A 23,704-nucleotide genomic window follows, 5' to 3' on the forward strand; every position below is an offset into this window, starting at 1 on the left:
GTTGACTAATGCCCCTGCAGCATTCATGGATCTCATGAACAGAGTTTTCAGCGAGTATCTGGATCACTTTGTTATTGTTTTCATCGATGATATCTTATTGTATTCCAGAGATGCAGAGGAGCATGCCCAGCATCTGAGGATAGTTCTGCAGACACTGAGAGAGCATGGATTATATGCCAAGTTCTCGAAGTGTGAGTTTTGGTTAAGGAGCATTTCATTCTTGGGGCATGTAGTTTCAGCAGAAGGCATTGAGGTAGACCCCAAGAAGATAGAGACTGTAGTTAGCTGGCCTAGACCCACTTCAGTGATAGAGATTAAAAGTTTTTTGGGACTGGCAGGCTACTACAGGAGGTTCGTTCAGGACTTCTCAAAGATAGCTGCTCCGATGACCAAACTGACTCAGAAGAATCAGAGGTTCGTGTGGTCAGACCAGTGTGAAGAGAGCTTTGAAGAGTTAAAGAAAAGATTAACATCAGCACCGGTGTTAGCTCTGCCCGTCAGTAATGAGGACTTCACAGTGTTCTGTGATGCGTCTCGTGTGGGATTGGGTTGTGTTTTGATGCAGAGTGATAGGGTGATTGCTTATGCTTCGAGACAGTTGAAGAAGCACGAGTTGAATTACCCCACCCATGACCTAGAGATGGCAGCAGTTATTTTTGCACTCAAGATGTGGAGGCATTACCTTTATGGGGTTAAATGCGAGATCTTCACCGATCACAAGAGTTTACAGTACATCTTGAGCTAGAGAGAGTTGAATTTGAGGCAGAGAAGATGGGTAGAACTGCTCAGTGACTATGATTGTAAGATCCAGTATTATCCGGGTAAGGCGAATGTTGTGGCAGACGCCCTGAGCCAGAAATCCCTAGGCAGTTTGTCCCATATAGCAGCAGAGAGAAGACCGGTGGTGATGGAGTTTTATAAGTTCATCAACGAAGGGCTACAGCTAGAGTTGTCTGGTACAGGTGCGTTGATAGCACAAATGAGAGTGATACCAGTATTTCTGGAGCAGGTGGCTCAGAAACAGCTAGAGGACCCTGAGTTAGTTAAAATTGTCAGGACTGTTCAGTCAGGCAATAGTGTAGAATTCAGATTTGACAGCAAAGGGATCCTCCGCCATGGGAATCGATTATGTGTACCAGATGGCAGCAATCTGAAAGAAACGATCATGAGAGAAGCTCATACTGCAAGATACAGTGTCCACCCTGGAGCCACCAAGATGTATCAGGATTTGAAAAAGGTGTATTGGTGGCCAGCTATGAAGAAAGAGGTGGCATAGTTTGTGTCCGCCTGTGAGGTTTGCCAGAGGGTGAAACTAGAACATCAGAAGCCGGTTGGAATGCTTAACCCACTGCCGATTCCAGAGTGGAAATGGGAGAACATAGCTATGGATTTTGAAGTGGGCTTACCAGCAGCGTCCAACAGATTAGACTCCGTATGGGTAATTGTGGACAGACTGACTAAATCTGCTCATTTTGTTCCTGTTAGAAGTAATTATTCTATGGATAAGTTGGCACAGGTTTATATGGAAGAGATAGTACGATTACATGGAGTTCCAGTGTCTATAGTATCAGACAGAGGACCTCAATTCACCTCCAGGTTTTGGTGGAGTTTGCCTACAATAACAGCCATCATGCTAGCATAGGGATGGCTCCTTATGAAGCGCTGTATGGAAGGAAGTGCAGATCACCTGTTTGCTGGGAGGAAGTAGGAGAGAAGGCTCTTGCAGGGCCAGAGTTAGTAGAGATTACCAGCAGAGTGGTGCCCGTTATCAGAGAGAGAATTAGAACTGCTGTTAGCAGACAAAAAAGCTATGCAGATATCCGTCGGAAGCAGATTGAGTTTCAGGAGGGGGATTGGATATTACTGAAGGTGTCTCCAATGAAGGGAGTGGTTCATTTTGGGAAAAAAGGTAAGCTAGCTCCCCGATACATTGAACCCTTTGAGATCTTGCAAAAAGTTGGAAATGTGTCGTATAAGCTGGATTTACCTGCTTCTATGGAAAGGATTCACCCGGTGTTCCATGTTTCTATGCTACGGAAGTTTGTGTCAGATCCGAGTAAGGTTCTTAGTGAGCCTGATGTAGAGATTCTTGGAAATCTCACCTATGTAGAGCAGCCAGTGCGGATCCTAGACACGCAGATCAGGCAGCTGAGGAACAAGGAAATTCCAATGGTGAAAGTCCTTTGGAACCATCACAACCTAGAAGAGTGCACCTGGGAGACACGGGAGTCTATGCTCCAGCAATATCCATATCTGTTTTGAGGTTAGATTTCCTCCTTTTATATGTTCTTTTGTGTTTACTTGTTTGAGGAACATTCGGGGACGAATGTTCGTAAGGGGGGGAGAATGTAATACCCGGCTGGAGTCCGGCATCAGAATTCTACCTTCTGGTGGAATCTAGGATGTCGGTCTTCTCTAGAAGGGTAGGATTTATGTTTTTCTAAAGTATTTTAGTATGTGTTATAGTTTTAAAGTGAAAAAGGAATGAATTTTGAAAGAAAAGAACCAAGGAAGAAATGCCAGGTTCGGTCGTCGAAAGTGAGATTCGACCGCCGAACATACATGAGTTTGGAATCACGCTTAGGCCGCCGAAGGTGGTCTGGCCAGCCACCTATAAAAGGCCCTCAGGCGGTGGATGGATAAGAACGACTCTTCCTTTCACTGTCAGGGGTGAGACCATGTCTTCCTTGGGTTTTCTTCATGTTTTCATCAAATCTTGCAAAGTTTTGATAAGTATTAAAGTTGTTTTGAAGCTTTTGAGCTAAAAACCCAAGTTTTGAAGTTTGGAGACTTTGGGAGAGAGTTGCTCCATATCTCCACATTTGGATCATTCATCTTCTTGTTTTCAAGAGGTAAGTGCAGATCCTGAGCTTCTTTTTATGATTTACGGAGGTTTTTATGGAATTATAGGAAGAGATGCATGATTAGGTTAAATAGGGTAGTTTTGGTGTTTTTGTGATGAAAGCATGTGTAATACCCGGCTAGACTCCGGTATCGGAATTCCTACCGTCCGGTGGAATCTTGGATGTCGGAAGCCTCTAGTAGGGTAAAACCATGTTTTTATAAAAATGTTTTAATGTGTTTTATGATTTTAAGTATGAAATTAAATGAGTTTTTGCATGAAAAAATCCTTGGAGGAAAACCAGGTTCGGCCGCCGAAAATGAAGTTCGGCCGCCGAACATTACTTGCAGGCGGAGGCACGTTCGGCCCCCGAAAGTGGCCTGGCCAGCCACTATAAAAGGGTCCCTTAGGTCCGCACGGGCGAGCTTTTTCTCCCCCGTTGCCGGCCAAGGTGAGTCTCCGCCGCTCCTCCCTCGATCTTGAGTGTTTTCTTCAGATCTTTCATGGTTTTCACGGGTTTTAACTTCTGTTTTGAAGATTTGTGAGTAAAGAGCAAGTTTTGGGTACTTGGAGGTTCAAAGAGTTCAATCTCTCCATCTCCAAGCTAGGATCGCCTTTCCTCTCGTTTCTTCAAGAGGTAAGCTCGGATCCACCCTTGTTATGTGTTTTAAACAAGCTTTAAGTTGATTTATGGGTAGAAATGCATGTTTAGGCTTATTGATGAGTTTATGGGTTTTGATGCTTTGATGAACAATGTAGCTTGTTTATGTGTTGTTTGAAGTGTTGTAGATGGGGCATATGCTAGTTTGAGACCCCTAGGTGTAATGTATGTGAAGTATGCATGTTGTAGAGCAAGATTATGCATGATTAGAGGTTTTGGGAGGCAAGAGGTTCGTTTGAACCTAGTTTCTGCCCTTTGGCAGAAACCAGGTTCGGCAGTCGAAGGGAGTTTCGGCCGCCGAATCCCCTTTGTGGAGGCAGCATTCGGCTGCCGAAGTTGCCCCCGAAAAGAGACTTTTGTCTCTGTCTGGGTCTTTCGGCCGCCGAAGGTGCCGCCGAAAGTGCATGACTTTCGGATCTGTCCAGGACTTTCGGCCGCCGAAGGTGCCGCCGAAAGTGCCCTGTTCAGTCATTTCATGCATATCTTTATGTGATGTTTTCATGGTATTTTAAGGGGTTTTTGGGGAGTAGTTTAGAGTCATGTTCATATATGTTTGGTCCCTCATTTTAGTCCACCTGTGTAGGTTCGGACCCGAGGAACCGAGGACCCCAGCAGTGATAGCTGCTTCAGTGTCTGGTCAGAACTAGCCAGAGGTGAGTAGAATAAACCCTTAAGTTTTAAATTAATGAAATATAAATTTTCTAGCATGTTCATGCATCATGACTACCATGTGATATTATAGGTTGCTTGCATTAGATCTCACGAAGATGTTGCATTGCATTTTATGCTGTTAGATGCGGATGAATATTGAATGATCCATTAGCCCTTATGTACTAGGCATGGAAGTCCAGGTGAGCCTGCTCTACGCCCCTGGCATTATTCTATGGAAGTTCGGGTGTGCCTGCTCTACGCCCCCGGCATAATTGGTATGTATGATATGACATGGAAGTCCAGGCGAGCCTGCTCTACGCCCCTGGTAAAAATTAGACTTATGGAGGGCTATTTGGTGACAAGTTCATCCATGATGTGAATTGTTTGTGATGTGACGCATTTCATGAAAGCATAAAAATTTTAAGATATAATGTTTTATTATTCTGCTCACTGGGCTTTTTAGCTCACCCCTTTCCCCTAACCCCCAGGTGTGCAGGTACGGGATAGGCCAAGAGGTCAGGAAGAGTAGAATTATGCATGTGTTGTAATAGGTAGTTGTGGACATGATAAATGTTGTAATGTAAGAGTAATGTGAAAGTTATGTAATGTATAATGAGATTGAGGTTTAGAATTGTGCTTGACCATAGTGTATTGTAATCCCTTTAAATACATGATCTTCATGCTTATTGATGTTTATGTTTAACCAGCTCAACACAGGTTGCGCCACCCTTTGGGGGCATTGATGAGATCCCATAGAGGGGTCAATGTTATGTTATGATTATGTATAGGTTGAGTTTGGTTGATGTACACGAAAAGAAAAGTTTTAATTCTTATGTATGTTGTTGATCATGTTTGGGATAATACAGGTTTACAGGTTATGTCAGGCTTGCTACGGTTCCCGGCGGCCTTATGCCGATCTGGATCCTAGCGCCGGTAGCGGTCCGGATTTCCAGGGCGTTACAGCATGTATATATGTGTGATGTGTTGTTTGTTGAGGTTTTAAGGTAGTTTAGGACCCCTTTGTGCATATACTTGAGTATATGTATGTTGAGAAGTTGTGGTTTGTGTGTTTGGGTGAGAGTGGAGAGGTTTGGCATGAGGCAGAGCAAGGTTCTGCCATACTGGAGAACCCAGCTTCGGCCGCCGAAGGAAGGTTCGGCCGCCGAACATGCTAAGGAGGTGGCTTTGGCTGCCTAAGCTTGCCCCCGAAAGTTTGGACTTTCGGCTCTAGAGGGGGTTTCGGCCGCCGAAGGTGCCGCCGAAGGTTAGGGATTTTCGTCTCTGGAGAGGACTTTCGGCAGCCGAAGTGCCGCCGAAAGTGCTTGAGGTTCAGCTTTGGAAGGGACTTTCGGCCGCCGAACCTTCCGCCGAAAGTGCCCTGTCCAGCCCTCTTTTGCATGCTTTATGTGCTAGTTTTAGGATGGTTTAGAGGGGTTTTGGGGAATTTCATAGAGATGTTTTTGAGCTAGTTTGGTCCCTCATTTGAGTCCACCTGTGTAGGAACGGACCAGAGGAACCGAAGAGATCAGTAGTGAGCACTGCGTCTGAGTTTGCAGAGTCAGTTCAGAGATAGCCAGAAGTGAGTAGAATTAAACTTAATCTTTTTAATAAAGAAAGTGAATGCTTTTAGCATATTTCATACATCATGATTGTGCAATAGGTTGCTTGCATTAGACTTCACGAATATGTTGCATTGCATTTATAATTGTTGGTGTAGGTGATGGTGGATGATCCAATAGTCCCTAAGTAAGACCAGGACCCCATTCTACGGCCTGGCACGAGTTTAGGATGTCGGGACTATTTGGGGACATGATCACCTGAGATGTTGTGAATTGTCTGTATTGTGATGCATTTCATGAGAGCATGTTTATTAACATGGATTTTACTGTTCGACTCACTGGGCTATAGTAGCTCATCCCACTCCCTTAACCCCAGTTTTGTAGGATCAGAGTGCAGGGGAAGTCTAGAGAAGGCTGGAAGAGTACAAGAGTTTTGTAATAGCATAGTGTGGACATGTAATATTTATAAATCGATGTATAGAATTCAGTAGTGTGCTTGACCTATTTGTATTGTAAATCCTTTTTTATGCTTGGTCTATTTATTTTATACAACTGTTTTGCTGAATGTGAAAAATCAGGCTTACTATATTGTGTGGACCCAACTAGGGCTTATGATGAGGGTTCTAGTAAGGGGTCTGTGCACAGAGTACTGAGTATAGAGTTCGTGCATGCACAGGTTGAACCTTGGTACAGAGCAGAGTTTTTATGTTTTCACAGAAAATGCATAACCATGTATGGGATTTTACAAGTATTCAGAGAGTATAGCAGGCTTGCTACGGGTTTTGGCCACCTTAAGTCGACCCGGATCCTAGCGCTGGTGGCGGTCCGATTTTCAGGTCGTTACAGGTTTTTACATCAAGAGTTACTTGTGTTTGAATAATTCAAGCAATTACGGACTTAAAACTCTCCAGACTAATAAATTTTTACTTTGCAATCAAGAATCAATGGACCCTATTGATCTAAATAACAAAGCAACAATAGAATTACGCATGAAATTGCATAAATATTGATAAATAAAAGATAAACAATTTATATTCAGATCTCCCAATCCATAAACAAACTAAAGTTTCACCTAATTTTCAACTAGAAAAAGAGGATTCAGCCACTCATGGCTGAAACTAACATAAAATAAAAGAAAGAAAACAAGAAAGATGAAGAAGAAGGGCCGGCGGCAATGGCATGCGGCTGCTGGTGTAGTTTCTGTCGATGATGGAGCTCCCCACTTGCTGGTTTGATCCTTTATTTATAATTGATTTGAGCAGCCCTAAGTTTTCTTGTTTGGATTGGATTTCTTTTCTCAGTTGGAGTTGGATTCTTTGAAGGCAATTGGATTTTTTTGAGATTTGGCTTCCTAAATATGCGGGATAGAGTGCTGAGGAGTCTTGAAGATTTGCTGAGCTGTATTCACGTGTTTGGGAAGGAAAAGACTTATTGAAGATTTGAAATTTGAATTTCCCGCGATTTTGCTATCTGCTGTCGCAGACTCTGTTTGCCCGGGTTGTTTGGGCAAACAACTCGGTCAAACAGTCTATCCTGGTGCTGTCTGTCACTCTACCTTTATTCTGCGGGTCTGTTTGCCCAATTTGTTTGGGCAAACAGTCTGGTCAAATAGCAAATCATCCTTCTCCCATTTCAGTTGTAGCTTGGTTTGGGCAAATGGACTTGGGCAAACCAGGCTTGATCTTTTTCTACTCTCTTTTGGGCAGTTTTAAGACCATTTTTACTAAATTACCCTTTTACACCATTTCCTGCAAAATAAGGTCAAAACTACAAAATTAGGTAGAAAATGTGTAATTTAACATAAATAATAATATAAAAAATGGGTCTAAATTTGGCTTGATCAGAAGTCTATTTATGATGAAATACAAGCAAGGAAGGAATCAAAGACCAAGTCAAATTGGAGTTTCAACTCATAAAGTACTGATCTAGGGTTTCTCACCTATAAAAGGGTAGCAAGCAGCAACAGCACCACATCTTCTCCTTTTCTTCTTTCTTTTCTCTTTATGTATTCTTTGCCCACCATGAGTGGCTAAACACATCTTCCTCTAGTTGAAGTGGGGGGAAATTTCAGTTTAATTATGAATTGGAAGATCTAAAACTCCATTGTCAAACTTCTATTTTTTCAGTATTTATGCAACTTGTTCTTCATGTTATTATTGCCTTGCTATTAGAATCAATAGGGCTCGTTGCTTTTAATTGCGAAGTAATATATTGTTAGTTTTGAATGATTTAGGTCTGTAATTGCTTAGATTGTTTGAACAAAAGTAACAATAGGTTGGATGACCTAACTAAACCACACAGTTGGCAAAGTTGGAATTAGATTTCTCTATTTCATAAAGAAGTTAACAGTTGAAAAGTGAAGAACCCCAAGGATGTTCTTGGGCAACTTGTTAACTAGTGTTTGATTAGTGAACATTTTCTAATCAAACTAAACTTAAGGAGGAATTTGGTTGTGTGGAGCGTCTTCCACAACCTAAACTAAATTATTGAAATAAATAGAAGAATCAAAGTATCAATGATCAATTCCAAACTGAAATGGATCCTAAGCTTCAACTAGAGTCTTTTTATTATTGATTTACTCATCTTTAATCATTGCTTACTACTTTAGTTTTAATCTTAAGGATATCAACATCAAAAACCACCCCCTTTTATTTTACTTTTATTATTAATTTGCCCAAGTCATTGTTAGGAAAGTTCTTAGTATCAAATCCCTATGGATTTGACCCTATTACCACTATCTGCAGTTTTTAATTGTTGATTATTAATAGATTATTTTTTACGGTTTCGACAACCGCTATCAGACACCCACACATGGAATAAATAAGTCCTTGAGAGTAATTTTTCACCTGAAGATGTTCGTTCTATCCTCTCCATTCCTTTATCCCTCTTCAGGCGAGAAGACTCTCTAGCATGGCATTTCATAGGGAGGGCCTCTACATAGTTAAATTTGGCTATTACATTACCCATCACATTCTCTCCAGCAACTATGCATCTAGTTCTAATCTGAATCCTTCTAACCTTGATATTTGGAAATAACTCTGGAAGATTCCCTTACGTACTAAACTTTCAATCTTTCTTTGGATGTTGTTGAGAAATCGCCTGCCTATTAATGATCTCCTTTATCGTCGGCTTCCCCATATTTATCCTCCTTGTAAATGGTGTGGTGAAATAGAAACTGTCATGCATCTTTTCTTCCTATGCCCCAAAGCTATTGCGGTATGGATCAATTCTCCTTTACGTCTACGCTCTAGTCTTTTCGATCCCGTGGATATTATCTCCTACTGGTCTACAATTGTCTCCTTTTTCGATAACCAGCGTCAGGCAAAACCTTTGATTTAGTTCTTTGTTTTTATACTATGGCACATCTAGAAAAGTAGAAATGCTTTTCTCTTTAGTGACCTAAGGGAGTTAGCTTCCTCCATCATCTCAGCAGCTCCTAAGTACTATAAGGATTTTAATGAAGCTAATGTTGTGCAACATCCTGCTCCCAGTTTACCAGTGTTTATCCAATGGCACCCTCCCCCTCATGGTGTCGTTAAGTTTAATTTTGATGCATCTGTTAAAAAGAAGGATCTTGGAGGTGCCACAATAGTGATTGCACGAGATGAGAATGGCTCCTCAATAATATAGCGATACAAGATTTTCAAAGATTTTTTTGATCCTCTCATGCTAGAATGTCTTGCTTACAGAGAAGCAGCCCTCTTAGCTTATCATGGTGGTTTCTCGGAGGTTATTTTTGAAAGAGATTCCTTGATAGTGATCCAAGCTATTACTGGTCACATTAGTCCTCTGTGCTTACAGGGTTTGATCAAGGATATTAACGATTTATGTGTTTCTTTTTCTTCTATCTCCTTTAACCATGTTAAAAGGGATGGAAATCATGCTGCCCACTCCTTAGCTTCTCAAACCATCACCGATTCAAATTTTCATTGTAATTTGATGGTTCAAAACTCCTTTGTCTTTGGCAAAATGCCAATTTGATTTCTTAATGAATTACATCACCTTTAGAAAAAAAAAAAAGTATTTTTTAATTGAGTTCTTTTTATATGCATGAATTGATCGTGTTAGTAAAATTCACTGATTGCACGTAGATTTGAGTTCCCACATCTCCATTTTTCATTTTTTGATATAGTAATGAATTTGTAATGAAATTGTAATTTTTTTAAAATTGTTTTGAATGGTTTTCCTTCAAAGTAGAAGAATGATGGAAATGAGATCATATGGATAGGAAGCATGCTTAATTGAGGAGGAATGTAAAGTTCTGTTTTTTTTTTTTTTTTTCTGTATATATGCGTATGCCCTTTGAAGACCTACAAGAATAACTTTTTTAGGTTCAATTCTCCGGGTGTCTAATTTCACTATAATTCAAATTATAAAATTATTTTGGAGATCCTTTTCATATTTCTTACATCAATAAAATTCATTTTACTTAATTTCAATAACCTATAAATATTTTATGGTTTAATTTTTAATTTTAAATTTCGATTACAATTACATAATTTAAGTTTGAATTCATATTTAGAAATATTGAAATAAGAAACCTTCTCAGAGTTTGTAAAAATGTTAGAAATACATAAAATATTGAATATTTTTTTAGGTCTGTGTCTGTACTTTTCATTTAGACTAAAAATTGTCTTATTAGATGCGGATAGAATTTCTTTAAAATAAAAATATTTTTACGAAATTCATAACAATACAAGTAAGTGCATATCATTAATTTATTAGAAAGATGGCTTTAAAATCATAGTAAAAAATATTACAAGATTAAGAGTAGTAAATAAACAAATTTAATTATCGTTATAAATGACCATAATATTTAATGAACTAACAAATTAACTAATAAATTAAAAGTATTAATACAATATTTCATTTAAAAAATTCAGCTGGGTACAGTGGTAAATTTATGAAAATTACATATATAGATATACATGTAGGTCTTAGTAGATTCAGTTTTTATATATTTGCTTAAAATATATTTTTTTCCTTACTTATTATTAGTTGACTATACTATGTTTTCATTCTACATTTAGAATTTTATAAAATACTCAGATGCCAATTATAATTAGAGCTAATAATCATATAATAGCACAATTAGCAATTATAATTAGAGCTAATAATCATATAATAGGACAATCGCCAATTGTAATTAGAGCTAATAATCATATAATAAAAATTGACCACAAATTAACTTGCTGTTTTTATTTAAATTAAAATGATATTTTTGTGTTGAAATACTGAATAAATACAAATGAAAAGTAGTTTGTTTTCTACTTTACCACTTTCAATTTCTTGTGGTATTTTAATAAATTTCAAATTTTATTAAATTCTCCAAACACAAAAATTCAAAATTATTTTGAGTAGTTACATTTATAACAAATTTTCCCTTCTTAAGTTATAAAATAAAATCCTTATATTTAATAAATTTATAAGTGATATTATACAATTATCATTAAAAAAAATCATATATTGACATTCGAAGAAAAGACCACGTAATAAGAGTATGATCAGATGATATTTGATCCCACTGAGGAACAAGAAGACCCAACCATCTTGTTAGAACTCAGCCCTCTCAACTACAATATGAGAATCCATAAAAAGTTATCGTTAACGGTTACAATCCAATAGATTTCTTTACGTCTCTTTACGTCTGTGATCACGGATTTTTCGATCAATTAGCCAGCGAGATTTTTTATTAACAAGCCAACTACATTATTGCTAAATTTCTAGAAAATACTATAATTAATCTCACATTCTTATAATACAAAAGTTAAGGATTACGGAGACAAAAGCATGCAAATTCTTATCCAATTACTCTTGAATTTTAAGTATTACAATTCTCTCGCCCCTCTTTTCAGTTTACTGACTTGAGCGTCGGGATGACTGTCATAAACATGAATCATTGCATCTTCTCTTTTTTGCAGGATTAATCAATCACAACACAACTCTATTTTCTGATCGCATCAATAAATTTCAATAAACTAACTTCTTAACTATATAAAACTTTAAAAAAATAAATTATACATGAATGTTAGAGTAAATGCTATATATAAATATATAATTTGATGTGAAAAATTAAATTCATTGTTTTTTAAATAATTTTTACTAACCCGCATAAACTGTAGTAAATTGTGTACATTTTTCATTTTTTAAAGATAAATATTTCAATAAAACGATTTATTTTCAAAAAAGGAAAAAAAAAAAGGAGAGAGAGAGAGAAATTGGTCCAATTTTCATTCAGGTTCAGCAGAATAAAACTGAGTAGCGTCTTCCGCAGTGTCCAAATTTCTGAAACTACTGCTCAGGAGACGAGTGATTACCTTGATCTCCAAGTTTAATATATAAATGGATCTAATCTCCGATAGAAGATGAATGCAGAGAATATCAAAGATGGAAGGACTTCCACCTGGGTATCACTTCTGACCAACGGAAGAAGAACTCGTCTCCTTTTATCTTGGAAGAAAGGTGGAGGGTAAGCCAGTACCTCTCCAAGAATGCAATCTTTATGGTGATAAGAATCCATGGAAGTTGTTTGATGAGAACTCCAGTGGATCTTTTGTTAAGTTATCCTGACACGGAACAACTAGTCTTAAACTTTACAGCAGACTTAAATTGGGTCTAACTTTTTGCTGCCGACATCTGATGGAGACCCACGATAGTTTTTGGAAAAGGAATTTTCGAGACGCATGACTTTTAAAAGTGTGATGAAGGCTATGTTGGATATTTAACAAATTATTTCAAAAGAATCATAAAAATATTTTGAAATAAAGTTACATATTTTAAGTTGGTTAAAAAGATTTTTTCCACTTTAAATTATTTTAGTCTTTATCCTAACTAAATCAGATTTTTTAGCTGATATTGTGAATATCTTAAATCTTTATCTTAACTGAATAATATTTTTATCTGATATTGTAGATTTGAATAACGATAAGCACTATAAATAGCAGTGCATTTATGTGTTATGGGGTACACACAAAAATCAAATACTTCTCTTTTCTCTATACTGCTTCTTCTCTATTTCTGGGTAATTAATAATTGCTGCTGTTCTTGCTCCTGGGTTACTTGTAATTCAGAAGGCTTGTTGAATCCTGAAGGATACGCAACCGTAAGCGAATTATCCTTAAGGACAGTGATTATTATCACGCCTCAAGCAATATTCTGCTTATCTTTCATTTATTTTCTATATATTTTTCTACCATTTTCCAACAATCTTAAGGATAATGGCTGAAATTACTTCTCCTAACAATACTTCCATTACTAGACCTGCTGATCCTTCTGCCACTGGCATTCCAAGTGGTGTTCCTACTGCTTTGATGCAACCTGCCATGACAATGTCCAAGCCATTTCCAGATGTCTCCAAAATTGAACAGTTCAATGGTGACAATTTCAAACGCTGGCAGGAACGTGTATTTTCAGTTCTTGATATGCATGGAGTTGCTTTTGCTCTCACTGATGCAAAACCTGCAGAAACTTCCAACAAACAATGGGAATTATGGGTTCATGCTAATAAGGTATGTAGGTACACTATTATTAGCACGTTATCTAACGATCTCTTTGATGTTTATTGCTCTTATAAAGAAGCAAAACAAATATGGGAGTCCATAATTGCCAAATATACTGCTGAGGATGTTGGGAAACAGAAATTTACTATTGGCAAATTTTACAAATGGGAGATGGTGGATGATAAAGATATAAAGGCACAAATCAATGAATACCACAAATTGATTGAGGACCTGAAATCAAAAAATATAACACTTCAAGAGGAGCTTGTTGCTGGTTTGCTAATTGAAAAATTACCAACTTCGTGGAGCGATTACAAGCAACAACTCAAGCATAAACATAAGCAGCTGTCCCTTTCTGAGCTTATCACTCATATCATCATAGAAGATACAAACAAGAAAGAGGTCAAGAAAGCTAAGGAAAAAGAGATCGCTGCCAACGCCAACTTAATCCAAGACAAGCCACACTACCAAAACAAAAAGGTATGAAAAGAAATATGATTATAAACCAAAAATTAATAATCCTACTTTTAAGAAAAAAGGTAGTTGTTTTGTGTGTGGCAAGCCAGGCCATAATGCACCTCAATGCAGGAAAAGAATGGGGAGAAATGACAATACTGCGAAACCAAAGGCAAATTTGGTGGAAGCAGATGACATAATTGCTGCGGTCATTTCTCAAGCCAATCTTGTGGCTAACGTGAATGAATGGGTCATAGACTCAGGTGCTACGAGGCACATTTGTGCAAATAGAAGTGCTTTTTCATCCTACACTCAAGCTAGTGCAGGAGAAGATTCTGTGTTTCTTGGTGACTCAAGGACTATACAAGTTCTAGGAAAAGGCAAAGTGCTTCTTCGTCTCACATCTAGCAAATTTTTGAAACTGAATGAGGTGCTACATGTCCCTGAAATTTGAACTAATCTGATTTCTGTTGCTCTGCTTGGTAAAAATGGAGTGAAAGTTGCATTTGAATCTGACCAAGTAGTTATAACTAAAAATAACGTGTTTGTAGGTAAGGGATATTGTAATAATGGACTGTTTGTATTGAATGTTTCCAAGATTGTTAATGATGAAAATATTGATTCTTTTGCTTACTTGATTGATTCTTTTAAATTATGGCATGATAGGATGGGTCATGTAAGTTTACCTTATATTAAGAAGATGCATGCAATTGGACTTATATCTAATATTAATTATTCATGTTTAGATAAATGTGAAGTATGTGCTGAATCAAAACAAATAAAGAAAACTTGTGCTTCTATTTTTAGAGAAACTGAATTATTAAATTTAATTCATACTGATTTAGGAGATTTAAAACAAACTATGACTATAGGTGGAAAAAGATACTATGTAACTTTTATTGATGATTTTTCTAGATATACTAAAGTATATTTATTAAGAATAAAGATGAAGCCTTTGACATGTTTCTTGCATATAAAAATGAAGTAGAAAATCAATTAAATAGAAAAATTAAAAGAATTAGATTAGATAGAGGTGAATATGTCTTAATGATTATTGTGAAAAACATGGCATAATCCACAAAATTACCCCACCATATTCACCTGAATCAAATGGGATAGCAGAAAGAAAAAATAGAACTTTAAAGGAAATGATGAATTGTTTACTTGTTAGTTCTAATGCACCAGATAATCTATGGGGTGAAGCCATTTTATCTGCATGTCACTTACAAAATAAAATTCCTTATAAAAAAAAACTGGTATTACACCTTATGAATTATGGAAGGGTTATCCTCCAAACTTAAAATATTTAAAAGTGTGGGGGTGTTTAGCCAAAGTTATTGCTAGATCAACCATGGAATCAGAGTTTATTGCTCTAGATTTGACTGGTAATGAGGCCGAGTGGTTAAAAAACTTCTTGGCAGGCATTCCATTGGGAATGAAACCAACACCTTCTGTGTCTATTCATTGTGATTGCCAAGCTGCAATAGCCATTGCAAAAAATAAAACCTTTAATGGTAAAAATAGGCACATTCGGTTGAGACATAATGTGGTAAAGCAGCTGCTAAAAGATGGAGTTATATCTATTGATTATGTGAAGTCAGAAGTGAATTTGGCCGATCCTCTGACTAAACCCTTGGAAAAGAAATTAATAAATGAAATATCGAGGGGTATGGGACTACAGCCTGTTGGAGGAAGTCAACAATGATGGTAACCCAACCTATATGATTGGTGATCCCATGAAATAGGTTCATATAGGTAATAACAAATCATTAGTTGATTTATATTAAGCACTTTATAAAGTCCTACCTATGGTGTTAGTGCTAAAACTACAAAGAAAGTGAGGTTGAGTTAAAACTCTTAATTATTTCCATATCCTTTATAGGTGGTGTATAATCTGCAGTATACACTTGATGGAATGACCTATATGAGAGTGGAGTGGAGCCGCTCCTATGAAATTGAAGGCAAATTTCTAGAGCTCTCATGAACTTCCAGGCACGCGCATGGCTTATTAGCACAACACCGCGTCAAACAGCAGAATTGTGAAAGTACATTGTGATTGGTGAAAAGTTTAATTTATACTAAGAATTGTTTAGTTCATAGAAGTTTAAACTTCACTAAATATTCAGTAAATTATCTTTCACTTAATCAAATTTTGGTTCATAATCCAAAAGGCACCAAAATTAATACATTGTACTATACCTAGAAAATATTTTACTTAAATTTATGATCCAATTCTTTTTAAATAAGTGGGGGATTGTTGGATATTTAACAAATTATTTCAAAAGAATCATAAAAATATTTTGAAATAAAGTTACAGATTTTAAGTTGGTTAAAAATATTTTTTCCACTTTAAATTATTTTAGTCTTTATCCTAACTAAATCAGATTTTTTAGCTGATATTGTGGATATCTTAAATATTTATCTTAACTGAATAATATTTTTATCTGATATTGTGGATTTGAATAACGATAAGCACTATAAATAGCAGTGCATTTATGTGTTATGTGGTACACACAAAAACCAAATACTTCTCTTTTCTCTATATTGCTTCTTCTCTATTTCTGGGTAATTAATAATTGCTGCTGTTCTTGCTCTTGGGTTACTTATAATTCAGAAGGCTTGTTGAATCCTGGAGGATACGCAACCGTAAGGATAGTGATTATTATCACGCCTCAAGCAATATTCTGCTCATCTTTCATTTATTTTCTATATCTTTTTCTACCATTTTCCAACAGGCTATAGGCTGGTCACAAAGTTCGATATGGAAATTCCATCGTTTAGGGGTCAATTTTACATTTTAATTATTTTTTTAGATATTTTTATAATTTTGCATATTAGGGTTTTTTTTTCTATTATAAATAGCCTTTCCTTAGCTATTTGAAACTCGCTTTTTCAATTTTTAAAGAATTTCAATAAGACTTTTCAGCTTCTAGCCTATCTTTCTTTCATATCGTCTTAGCCAAACGATATTGTTTAAAACTCCTGACAGAGTCTAATCAGTCCTTTATCATATTTGTATCAAAGTGAAGTTCGTCCATGGCAGACAAGCAAGAGGTGCGACTTGCTACAATTAAGGCATCTTTGGCAGAATTGAGGGAGATAATCGGACAGTTAGCCCTGTAGTAAGGAATCAACCAACCCGCCGCCGCCGAACGCCCCCAGCCAGTTCCAAATCCTGTGGTTGCCAATCCTATATCTACAAATCCCTAACAGCATTATCAAGAAGGTTACAAGATAAAGATAGACCTTCAAAACTTTTCTAGTTTGTTGGATGTAGAATCTGTTCTTGATTGGTTGGCGGAGGTTAAACGTTTCTTCAAAATTATGAATGTGAAAGAGGATCAAAAGGTTCCGATTGTGACCTATAAATTAAAAGGGGGTGTAGTATCCTGGTGGAATTCGATTCAAAACGAATGCTATCGGAGGAGGCTGGAACCCATACGAAACTGGATATTGATGAAGCAGATGATTGAACAACGGTTCTTGCCTAGTGATCACACTCAGGTTTTGTATAACTGATATCATGACTGTGTATAGGGAAATCGAAGGGTGGATGAATATACCGAGGAGTTTTTGAGGTTGCAGGCGAGGTATGAAAAACTATGAGAACGAAGCCCAATAGGTTGCTCATTATCAGAGGGGCCTGAATCACAAAATTCATTATATGATGGGAGTAGCTGCGATTTTTACTTTGGCGGATGCCATTGAGATGGCAAAAAGGGCAGAAGAGTGTGTTGATTGGTAGCTACGACAACAGTATAACTGGAATTTTAATTATAGAAATTATGGTTCAACAAGGACGCAGCAATATAGAGGCAATTACGGCTGGCAGCCTCCTAAGGTTGTAAATTCTTGCAATCCTTAGAATACTATGGAAGAAAAGAGAGACAGTAAGGGAAAAGCAGTCGCCACTACAACAAAGAAATGAGGCAAAACCAATCCTTATCAGAAGCCAACGGGAGACATTTGTAAATTCTTGCAATCCTCAGAATACTATGGAAGAAAGGAGAGACTGTAAGGGAAAAGCAATCGCCACTACAGCAAAGAAATGAGGCAAAACCAATCCTTATCAGAAGCTAACGGGAGACATTTGTTACCGCTGTCGGCAACCTGGTCATCGATCGAATAATTGTCCAGAATGTAGAGGACTTAATAATGATTGCCGATATGTTAATGTGGTTGAGCAGGTGGCTAAATCTGAGGAGAAAATGGATGATGATGACGGATCTATTGCTGGTTCTGAAGATAGAGAGGTCACCTATGTGGTGAAGAAATTCTTATGCTCGACAAAACAGGAAAATGAGATGCAAAGGAGGAAGATTTTCCAGGCAAAGTGTTGAGTAGGAGAAATAGTTTGCAAGCTAATTATAGATAGCTGCAATTGTGAGAAATTGATAGCTACACAATTGGTGGAGGAATTGCAGTTGCCTACACAGCCGCATCCTTCCTCATACAAAGTCGGAAGGATTAAGGAAGGTCCGACAATTGAGGTCAATAGAATCTGCAGCGTGCCTATTTCAGTCGGTAAATCTTACACTGAACCTGTTAATTGTGATATTGTGGATATGGATTGCTGTGGAATTTTGCTAGGTCGCCCTTGGCAGTTCGATGTTGATGCTCTGCATAAGGGGAAGGAGAATTCATACATGTTTCACATGGGATCGAAAGAAGATTACTATTTTGCCTTCTGGTTCTGTGAAACATGCTAAAGTGGAAGGGAAGAATATTATTGTTGTTTCCACGGGAGTACAAAGGCTATCAGGCATAGTTGAGAAATCTAGGGGCATACTGGCTTTATTGGTAAGAGCAATAGGCACAGTGGAGGATGCCCCATCTTTACCACCACCCGTTAAAGAACTGTTGAAGGAGTTTCCCAGGATAGTGGAGGAATCCTCCAAGCTGCCACCTCTGTGGGATATCCAGCATCAGATTGATCTCATTCCTGGATAAAAATTACTGAATTGCCTCATTACAAAATGAGTCCAAAGCATAGTGAAATCCTCCAACAACATGTTGAAAAATTACTGAAGAAGGGGCATATTCGGGAGAGCATTAGCTCCTGCGGAGTACCTGCCCTATTAGTTCCAAAGAAAGATGGGACTTGGAAAATGTGCGTGGATAGCAGGGCCATCAACAAAATTACAATTCAGTATCAATTTCCTATTCCACGACTGGATGACATGCTAGATTAGCTATCCGGATCTAAAGTCTTCTCTAAGATCGACCTTAAAAGCGGCTATTACCATGTTCGAATTAAGGAGGGAGATGAATGAAGACAGCCTTCAAGACTAAGGAAGGCTTGTACGAGTGGTTGGTTATGCTCTTTGGTTTGATGAATGCACCTAGCACTTTTATGCGAGTTATAAACCAGGTTTTGTGTCATTTCTTACGCAAATTTATGGTTGTTTATTTTGATGACATCTTGATTTTTAGTCGCAACGAAGAAGAACATTTTTAGCACCTTCGTCAAGTCATGACAGTCTTAAAAGAAAGTGAGCTGGTTATTAATCTAAAAAAATGCATTTATATGACAGAGCACGTTCTATTCCTGGGATTCATTGTTAGTGCAGAAGAGATACATGTTGATGAGAATAAGGTAGAAGCAATATGGAATTGGCCCAATCCCAAAACTATTTTTGAAGTTTGTAGCTTTCATGGCCTTGCTACTTTCTATTGACGGTTTATCAAAAATTTCAGCAGCATCGTTACCCCTATCAAAAATTGTTTGAAGAAAAAGAGAGTGCAGAAATTTGCTTAGACTAACACTGCCAACAAAATCTTTGAAGAAATTAAAGATAAGCTTACTTCTGTCCCTATTCTTGCTTTACCCGATTTTGATAAACTATTTGAGGTTATTGTGATGCTTGTGGAATTGGGATTGGTGAAGTGCTATCACAGTATAAAAGGCCTATTGCCTTATTTAGTGAGAAATTGAATGAAACTAGGAAGAAGTGGTCTACTTATGAGCAGGGCTTATATGTAGTATTTCGGGCTTTTAAAACTTGGGAGCAGTATCTGATGGGGCGAGAGTTTTTTATTCACACAGATCATCAATCTTTGATCCACTTTAAAACTAAAAAACATGTGAATAAGATGCATGCTCAATGGGCAGCTTATTTTGGAGTCTTTCATTATGTCATAAAACATAAGACTGGTCATAGTAATAAGGTGGCAGATGCTTTGAGTAGGAGGGCTGCTCTATTGATTACAGTTAATCAGGAGATTGTAGGTTTTGAATTTCTAAAGGATTTATATGCTACAAATGATGACTTTACTGATATATGGGCTAAAGTCCAGGCTCACCAGTCTGCTAATGGATTTTTGATACATGATGGCTTTCTTTTTAAGGAAAACAGGTTATGCATTCCTCGATTTTCTCTGCGGGAAAAACTAATTTGGGAGGTCCATGGAGGAGTTTTGAGTGGTCATTTGGGACGAGATAAGACTATTGTTGGGTTGAAGGAGCGTTTTTATTAGCCACAATTAAAAAGGGATACAAGTCGGATGGTCTAAAAGTGCCCAATTTGTCAAACTCAGAAGGGTCATTCGCAGAATACGGGCTTATACACTCCACTGCCTATTCCAACATATCCTTGGGAGGACTTGTCTATGGATTTTGTTCTTGGTCTTCCACATACTTAACATGGACCTGATTCCATTTTTTTTTTGTTCACAGGTTCTCCAAAATGGTGCATTTCATTCCTTACAAGAAAACTAATGATGCTTCTCATGTTGCAAAACTATTTTTCTAGGAGATTATTTGCTTACATGGCGTCCCTAAGACCTTTACTTCTGACAGAGATGTGAAGTTTCTAGCTCACTTTTGGGTGACTTTATGGAAACATTTTGGAACTGAAGTTTGATACAGTAGTGCTGCCCATCCCCAAACTGATGGACAAACTGAAGTGGTGAACTGCAGGCTTGGCAATCTTCTGTGCTGCATCTGCAGTAATAAGAAAACTGCTTGGGATCTTGCTCTTTTCCAACCAGAATTTGCTTATAACAGTGTTGTCCACAGCTCCATAAAAATGTCACCCTTTGCAGTTATGTACAGGAAAGTCCCAGCGCATACAATTGATCTTATTGCCCTTCCTACAGATTCTCACAACAGTATTGCAGCAAGCAACTTGGCAAAGCAGCATGTGGATGTTTTCAAACAGGTACAACAATGCCTTGCAAAAGCCAATGGCAGATATAAAGCTACAGCTGATAAACATAGGCATTTCAAGTCCTTCAATGTCAGTGGCCAAGTGATGGTGTATTTATGCAAGGAACGTGGTGGAGGACAGAAAAAGCTTAACTCCAAGAAGATTGGTCCATTCTAGATCATTCAGAAGATTAATGACAACGCCTATGTTCTTGACCTCCCAAATGAGATGAAAATTTCCAAGACATTTAACGTGGCGAATTTATTTCAGTACTACCCTGCTGATGACAATTCGAGGTTGAGTTCTTTACAAGTGGAAGGGAATGACACGGAGCAACTAGATTTGGACTTTATGGCAGACTTGGACCGGGCCTAAATTTTGCTACCGACGTCCGATGGAGACTGTAATACCCGGCTAGACTCCGGTATCGGAATTCCTACCGTCCAGTGGAATCTCGGATGTCGAAACCTCTAAAAGGGTAAAATAATATTTTCATAAAATGTTTTAATGTATTTTAAGGCTTTAAGTTAGCAAGAAATTGAGTTTTGAATGAAAAAGACCATGGAGGCATTTCCAGGTTCGGCCGCCGAACATGGGATAGTTTAGGGGGGCAAGTTAGGCTTCCGAATGTGGCTCATGTTCGGCCGCCGAACATGCATGCGTTTTGGAGTCGCCTTCGGCTTCCGAAGGTGGCCTGGCTAGCCACCTATAAAAGGACCCATGGCCGAAAATGGGCGAGCTTTCTCCCCTATTTTCGGCCAACGGTGAGTCCATGCCCTCCCGTGGTTGATTTTGATGATTTTTCCTCAAATCTTTCAAGTGTTAACAAGCATTTACTTGGTTTTTGAAGATTTATGAGCTTAGAGCAAGTTTTTGGAGTTTGGAGGCCCAAGGAGCTAGATCTCTCCCACCTCCGAGTTGGATCGCCTCTCCTCTCGATCTTCAAGAGGTAAGAGTAGATCCTCACCTCATTTAATGTTTTAAACAAGTTTTTTATGAAAGTTTATGGGGTAGAAATGCATGTGTAAGTTAGTTGTTTGTTGTTAGGATAAATGTTGAGTTTTTGGGTAATGTATGTTGTTTGAGTAGCCTTATGTGTTTGTGTTGGGGTTTAGGATAGTTTGAGACCCCTAAATGCTGATTTACTTGTGTATGCATATTCTAGAATAGCTAAATCCATGTTTGAATGGTTTGGGAGGTAAAAGGTGCATGTGGAGGCTGAGTTCTGCCTTTTGGAAGAACTCAGGTTCGGCAGCCGAAGGGACTTTCGGCCGCCGAACCTGCCTGTGGAGGCAAGCCTTTGGCTGCCGAACCCTGCCCCCGAAAGTTGGACTTTCGGCTCTAGAGGGGAGTTTCGGCCGCCGAAGGTGCCGCCGAACATGCATGAGTTTTGTCTCTGGAAGGGACTTTCGGCCGCCGAAAGTGGCTGAGTTTCGGCTTTGGAGGGACTTTCGGCCGCCGAACCTGCCGCCGAAAGTGCCCTGTTCAGTTTTCCTTTGCATGATTTCTATGATTGTTTTAAGGTGTTTTAGGGGGTTTTTGGGGAGTAGTTTAGAGTCATGTTCATGTATGTTTGGTCCCTCATTTGAGTCCACCTGTGTAGGTTCAGACTCGAGGAACCGAGGACCCCAGCAGTGAGATAGTTGCTTTAGTGTCTTGTCAGAGCTAGCCTGAGGTGAGTAGAATGGGCCTTTATTTCCAAAGTAAATAAATAAAATTAAGCATGTTCATGCATCACGAATGCCATAAGATATATTAGGTTGTTTGCATTAGAATTCACGAATATGTTGCGTTGCATATTATGTTGTTGATGTGGATGAATGTTGGATGATCCTTTAGCCCTCACTATGATGAGATATGATATGATGAGATATGGAAGTGCAGGTGTGGCCTGCACTACGCCCTTGGCACAATGTAAGAGAAAGTCCGGGTGTGGCCTGCACTACGCCCCTGGCACGAATGGATATGTATGATATGATATGTGTAAGAGAAAGACCAGGTGTGGCCTGCACTATGCCCCTGGCATGATTGGATTATTTAGAGGGGTATTGGTGACAAGTTCATCCTTAATGTGATTTGTTTGTGATGTGATGCATTTCATAAAAGCATGAATGTTAAATTTAATGTTTTACTATTCTGCTCACTGGGCTCTAGTAGCTCACCCCATTCCCTTAATCCCCCAGGTTTGCAGGTACGAGGAAGTCCGGGAAGTTAGCTAGAGTAGGGAGTTTTGTGTATGTAATAGCTAGTAAGTGGACATGAGAAAGAATATGATGTAATGAATAGTATTGAACAGTCATGTAATGTAATGATGTTTATTGAGGTTTAGAGTTGTGCTTGACCCTAGCATGTATGGTTAATCCCTTTGCGTATACATGATCTACGTAATGTGTTAATGATGTTTATGTAAACTAAGCTTAATGTATGATATGTTACCCCATTGGAGCATTTGATGAGAGCTCCAGTGTGGGGTTTAATGTTTATGATTATGAGTTGTGCATGCACAGGTTAAGCTTGGTGAATGAAAGAAAGAAAGTTTAATGTTTTTATGTAAATGTTGATCATGTATGGGATTAAACAGGTATACAAGATGTATGTTAGGCTTGCTACGGGTCTCGGCGGCCTTAAGCCGATCTGGATCCTAGCACCGGTAGCGGTCCAGTTTCCGGGTCATTACAGATTGGTATCAGAGCCCTAGGTTCATATGGTCGGACCTAGAGAGTGTCGGGCTCATAGGTGTTCTAGAAGGGCAAGCACAATAGGAAAAATCATGTCCACTAGGATAGGATGTAGAGTCCTGTCTTGAATAATGATGTGAAATGCCATGATATTATGCATGCGCATTAATGATATGATATGTATGTGATATATGTGATGCGGGTTCATAT

General features: G+C 38.2%; 1 protein-coding gene across 1 annotated transcript; it reads left to right on the top strand.

Moving 5' to 3' along the window:
* Positions 1–6,864: 6,864 nt before the first annotated feature.
* Positions 6,865–9,694, top strand: LOC110604834. The gene is made up of 4 exons (XM_021743142.1): positions 6,865–6,942; positions 8,759–9,034; positions 9,083–9,293; positions 9,387–9,694. The coding sequence occupies exons 1-4, from the start codon at positions 6,865–6,867 to the stop codon at positions 9,692–9,694; spliced, it is 873 nt and encodes a 290-aa protein (XP_021598834.1).
* Positions 9,695–23,704: the final 14,010 nt, after the last annotated feature.

The sequence above is a fragment of the Manihot esculenta genome, chromosome 17 (genome assembly GCF_001659605.2).
Source record: "Manihot esculenta cultivar AM560-2 chromosome 17, M.esculenta_v8, whole genome shotgun sequence".
NCBI classification, from domain to species: domain Eukaryota; kingdom Viridiplantae; phylum Streptophyta; class Magnoliopsida; order Malpighiales; family Euphorbiaceae; genus Manihot; species Manihot esculenta.

Excerpts from the sequence above, each read along its gene's own strand:
- LOC110604834 (XM_021743142.1), top strand. The coding sequence starts at position 6,865 with ATGAAGAAGAAGGGCCGGCGGCAATGGCATGCGGCTGCTGGTGTAGTT. Across the intron at positions 6,943-8,758 it reads ATGGAGCTCCCCACTTGCTG|ATTCCCTTACGTACTAAACT; the intron begins GTTTGATCCTTT and ends TAACTCTGGAAG. Across the intron at positions 9,294-9,386 it reads TAAAAAGAAGGATCTTGGAG|AATGTCTTGCTTACAGAGAA; the intron begins GTGCCACAATAG and ends CTCTCATGCTAG.